The sequence below is a fragment of the Salmo salar genome, chromosome ssa01 (genome assembly GCF_905237065.1).
Source record: "Salmo salar chromosome ssa01, Ssal_v3.1, whole genome shotgun sequence".
Taxonomy (NCBI): Eukaryota; Metazoa; Chordata; class Actinopteri; order Salmoniformes; family Salmonidae; genus Salmo; species Salmo salar.
In genome coordinates this window covers 142,817,248-142,822,459 of record NC_059442.1, presented here as the reverse complement: position 1 = coordinate 142,822,459, position 5,212 = coordinate 142,817,248, and the positions used below count along the sequence as shown (strand labels likewise).

Genomic DNA, 5,212 nt, shown 5'->3' with positions numbered 1-5,212 from the left:
TACATTTCAAAGTTTCCTAGTTCCGACTAGTACATGTACACTGCATTAACCATACTGTCTTTGTTAAAATGATGCCACGTTCACTTACTAGTCGGAACTAGGAAACGTGTTTGTTGTTGTAATGCTCCGTTAATAACAACTGGGAAATCTCTGACTTCCGACTTCAATGCATCCAAGACAACTGGGAACTCGGAAAAAACGAGCTCTGACTGGGAAAATACATTTTTGAACGGTCATCCAACTCGGAATTCCAAGTCGGGAACTCGGGCCTCTTTCTAGAGCTCCAAAATTCCGACCTGAATATCACTGACGTCATGATTCAACCTCGTTTTTTCCAGAGGTCCTAGTTGTCATGAAAGCACCATTATATATACACGTACCACGTTCAACCAGTTAGCAAGTCGGACATTTCAGAGGGTCCATGATTTCCAGGATCTGTGGGACGTCCCTACTCCATTTTATGCTACCCTGCTCCCAGATAGCAACTAGTTTCCTAGTTCCGAATAGCACGTGAACGCAGCATTAAGACCGTAAATACTCAAATAACAGTACAGTTCAAAGTGTACACTTGTATTGAATAAAATACAGGTTAAGAAAATCAGCTGCAAAGGTTTATAAGAATCTTTGGGGCATATCATCTATATGGTAACACACACCTCAACACAATTGTACATTAACAGTACAACTACAGTACAGTGCCTTTGTTTTGAACTGGATAACTTGTTTCTTATTTATAAGGTGGCGGAAGTCTTTAAAAAAAAAAAACGAGCTAAATCCTGTCATGTGATTGCTGGTCGTCCTAAGAAACGCATTCTAATCAGCTGCGTGTCATCCAATCAGATGGCAGCGCATTTTGGAACGCAACGAATGAAATTCGAGTAAACCAGGATTTAAACTACGGCGATTCACTCTTAGATATTGTGTGCAGTAAGCGTATTCTCTTTCACCGAAGTGTCGTATATTTAGAAATGGCTCACCGTATGACTAGAGTAAGTTGTATTTTTCTGAATTTGTTTTGCATTACGATATGTTTGGTTTGTTATAGCTTTTTGTGTTACGTTTGCAACTTGCTTATTGCTTTTGTTTAGAATTCAAGCTCAAATGCAGAGGAGTGAATCGCCTCGTGCCTCAGCGAAAAATGTTACTTCTGCTTTCTCTGAAGTTATTGTTTACTCGTTCAGAATGCTATGTCGTGTTCTATTTGAATAATATTATTGTACATGGTTCCCTTATTTTTATTCCTGTAGAATCGTCTGGGTTCCTCAGAGAACCAAACTGCTCTGCCAGGCAAGGTAGTTCTGGGAACCAAGCCTACACTGAGAGCAAGAGCTGCGCTCGGCGAAATCGGAAATGTTGGAGTCCCCAGACAGACTCTGAAAAAGGTGACTATATTTTGGATAACAAAACTTCACAATGCATAGGTTGCTAGCTACCCTGTTTCTAGTACTAAAATACGGTGCTTAATTTTTGTATTCTACAGGATGCCAAGGCAGAACCCACAAAGGTGGTTGAGAGGAAGGCCAGCACACGGCTGGCGAAGGTCCCTGAGGTCCAACAACCCCAAAAAGTTGCTATTGCCCCTGTTAAGCTGGAGGTTCAGGTGAGATTTCTGGGGCAAAGGGCAAGAATTTGGCAGCTTGTGATTTATTTGTAATAGCCTTCAATCTGCTGAACTCCATGACTATCATGATTAGACATTGTTCACCACCATACTCCATATTGAATACTAACACTAGTGTTTTTATATATATATATATATATATATATATATATATATATATATATATATTTTTTTTTGTTGACAGGTTTTACCTGAGCCAATGTCTCCCACAGCAATGGAGACCTCTGGCTGTGCTCCCATTGAACTGTGCCAGGCCTTCTCTGATGTCCTACTTAGTATTAAGGATGTGGATGCTGATGACTACGACAACCCCATGCTCTGCAGTGAATATGTGAAGGACATCTACAAATACCTTCAGAAACTTGAGGTTGTTGTATTATGTTTCTCAGCTGAAAGCCACGGTCCAGGAAATGCATTTTATTGTCCTGTATGTGCCTGTTGCTTACATATCCCTCTGTCGTCTCCCCTCAAAGGTTGATCAGGCTGTTAAACCCAAATATCTGGAAGGACAGGAAATTACAGGCAACATGCGTGCTATTCTCATCGATTGGCTCGTCCAGGTCCAAATCAAGTTCCGCCTGCTGCAGGAGACCATGTATATGACTGTGGGAATCATTGACCGCTTCCTTCAGGTAATTTGCTTGACCTACTGTTCTAGCCATCCTGATGAGAAATTACTGGCAGTGAACTACAGTGTAGCAGGGACGTCACACAGCCCACCAGTGGGCTTGTTCGCTGACCACGTTTAAATGCACACAATATTCAGGATGGTAGCTCATATCCTGCCTAAGGTCTTATTTGGGATAAGCTGTTTACATGCATCTTCGATAAGCCGCTCACAAGTAGCCATGAATAAACAGATTTCTCATAAGTTCATAGGTTAAATGGCAACTGTAATATGGACACTGACTGTAGGCCTACAACTTCTCATATGTAGCATAATATTAACTCTTGCAGAACAATACACCGTGTTTAATTGTCTCACACACATTAGTGGAGGAATGTGACTCTTTCAGCATCTATTGCAAATGCACATGTCTCATCTTTGACACTGTTATGCAAGCAGACAGCATTTCAACTACACAAAATATCCACCCAAGACGATGTGTTTTCTCAGCTTTTAATTTCCTTAACCGGTCAAACTGATTAGTCTTGTGCATGTCTTTCCATTTTTTTTTTGTGAGTTTTCTCCCCGGGCCATAAAGACATTGACTTTACCGACGTCGACTAGATTACTAATGCACTCTATTGACGTAAGACATTATTCTGGTGAGCACTACTTCATTTAGTTTTCTAGGGCAACACATTAAGACAGAAGCTGCATGTCTTTAACTATAGTTGACAAATGGCCTACCAACTTATGGAAATAGTAAGCAAAAATTGTCTAAATTAGGGTGGACAGTAGGCTGTATGGCGTATCCAGAAAACAAATTATGGCCTATTGAACTGAGCAGGTTTTTTTTTTTTAAATTCATTTTATTTCTTTTAGGTGTTTTTGTTAATCCGACAACGCCCATGATATGCAGAACAGACTGCTGTAAACGAGATGCTGTTTACATGCCATAGTATCCTGTCTAAGATCAGCGTATCCCAGACATCTCATCTGGTTTTATTATAACTGGGATACAAGCCTTTTAGGTTATTGTAAACTGGGTATGATTTGTGTAAACTGACTACTTGAGTATCCCCACTCTTAATGGGAAGTTGGTGGGAAATGTTTTTTTCTCAATCCAGACTTCGGATCAGTGGAGGGCAAAGAAGTGGCTTGGGGACAATTGGCAGTATAATTTGGCCTATACTGTAAACTGTCCTGACTGACCCTAATCTCCAACAGGATAACCCAGTGCCCAAAAAGCAACTTCAGTTGGTTGGTGTGACTGCGATGTTCATCGCCTCCAAATACGAGGAGATGTACCCTCCAGAGATTGCAGACTTTGCATTTGTGACCGACCGGGCCTACACCACTGCCCAGATCAGGGACATGGAAATGACGATACTGAGAGTGCTGAAGTTCAGCTTTGGCCGCCCTCTCCCCCTCCAGTTCCTCAGAAGGGCCTCAAAGATTGGCGAGGTATTTCAACACTACACTCCATCTGTATTGCCTACAGTCACACCAGTTATAGAATCAAAATGACTAATTAAAATCTCTCCAGGTGACTGCTGAGCACCACACCCTGGCAAAGTACTTGGTGGAGCTCACCATGGTGGACTATGAGATGGTGCACTTCCCTCCCTCCCAGGTGGCTAGTGCTGCCTTCGCCCTCACCCTGAAGGTCTTCAACTGTGGTGACTGGGTAAGATGTCCTTCAGTAAATGCTGTTGATGTCTCTATTTTCTGAGTGGAATTCACTATTTGTATATCTGGTCTCTGATCAGTGACTGTGGGGAAAGAAGCCCTTTATTTAACTAGGCAAGTCTGTTAAGAACAAATTCTTATTTACAATGAAGGCCTAACCCAGGTGCTGCTTGGTGACTTGTGCGCCACCCTATGGAACTCCCAATCACAGCTGGTTGTGATACAGCCTGGAATCGAACCAGGGTCTGTAGTGATGCCTCTAGCACTGAGATGCAGAGGCTTAGACTGCTGCGCCACTTGGGAGCCCTTGGTGTATACCAGGTCACTGCATCACTTGATCTTCTCACTTACTGCCTTTGTATCCTCTCCCCAGAGTTCCACACTGCAGCATTACATGAACTACACCGAAGACTGCTTAGTCCCGGTCATGCAGCACATAGCAAAAAATGTTGTGAAGGTGAACGAGGGACAAACTAAGCATATGGTGCGTAGAGGAACCGCCTTATTAGTGAATGCCATTTACTTAGTTTACAACTAGGTGCATTTTAAAGAGTTGTAAGACCTCATCTTCTACAAAATGACCTGTTGCCGTAACTTTCTTTTTTCTTTTGCAGGCAGTTAAGAATAAGTACTCTAGTCAGAAGCATATGAAGATCGCCACCATTTCACAGCTGAAATCTTTGCTGATCAAGGACCTTGCAAAGCAGCTCACCCTATGAGCTGCCTGACAGCACTGCTGATTGTACTGTACAGAATGTATGTAACTTATGTGGTTTTTAACAATTATGGGAGAAACATTGGTGTTGGGTAATGTACAGCTTGTGTTCCCCACCAGGGTTTTGACGATTCCAGTCATTAAATGCTTTGACTTAAAGTAGTTTTGTTCTGCTGGTCTACCCTCAATGTGATGTGTCTGATCAAGACTGTATATTCAAGTAATGCCAATAAACATCTTAACATTTTAATTCTGTTTTGCTATACAGACACTTTATGGTGATCTTTACCAAGGATCACCTTCAGTGCTCGGTTGTCTCCACAAAGTCCCTCTCCAAACAATTTGTTTAGCTGGTTTTAGGCATTAAACTTTCTAATGGCTATTTGTTGACTGGTGCTCTAGTCTTCCATCAGCACTGGCCTCTGCCCTAAGCTCTCTTCTGACTCCTCGACGTTATCCTCACAAATAATCCTGATAGGTATCAGTCTGTTTTTTGTAATGACCTTAGTGATCACTGTTTTACAGCCTGTATTTGTCATGGCTGCGCAGTGAAAATGGCTTTCCTAAGCTGTCATAGACA

The 5,212-nt window shown here is 42.0% G+C and overlaps 1 protein-coding gene across 1 annotated transcript; it reads left to right on the top strand.

Annotated features, from left to right (window-relative positions):
* The first annotated feature begins 794 nt into the window (after positions 1 to 794).
* On the top strand, positions 795 to 4,882 carry LOC106566708 (G2/mitotic-specific cyclin-B1). The gene is made up of 9 exons (XM_014135019.2): positions 795 to 989; positions 1,248 to 1,382; positions 1,481 to 1,600; positions 1,806 to 1,988; positions 2,095 to 2,253; positions 3,456 to 3,692; positions 3,775 to 3,915; positions 4,291 to 4,401; positions 4,532 to 4,882. Exons 1-9 carry the CDS (start codon positions 969 to 971, stop codon positions 4,634 to 4,636), a joined length of 1,212 nt encoding a protein of 403 aa, XP_013990494.1. The 5' UTR covers positions 795 to 968; the 3' UTR covers positions 4,637 to 4,882.
* The last annotated feature ends 330 nt before the right edge of the window (positions 4,883 to 5,212 follow it).

Bases quoted from the DNA above. Each gene is read 5' to 3' on its own strand.
- LOC106566708 (XM_014135019.2), top strand. From the start codon at position 969: ATGGCTCACCGTATGACTAGA. The intron at 1,601-1,805 runs GTGAGATTTCTG...TTTTGTTGACAG, and splicing joins CTGTTAAGCTGGAGGTTCAG to GTTTTACCTGAGCCAATGTC. The intron at 3,916-4,290 runs GTAAGATGTCCT...TCCTCTCCCCAG, and splicing joins TCTTCAACTGTGGTGACTGG to AGTTCCACACTGCAGCATTA.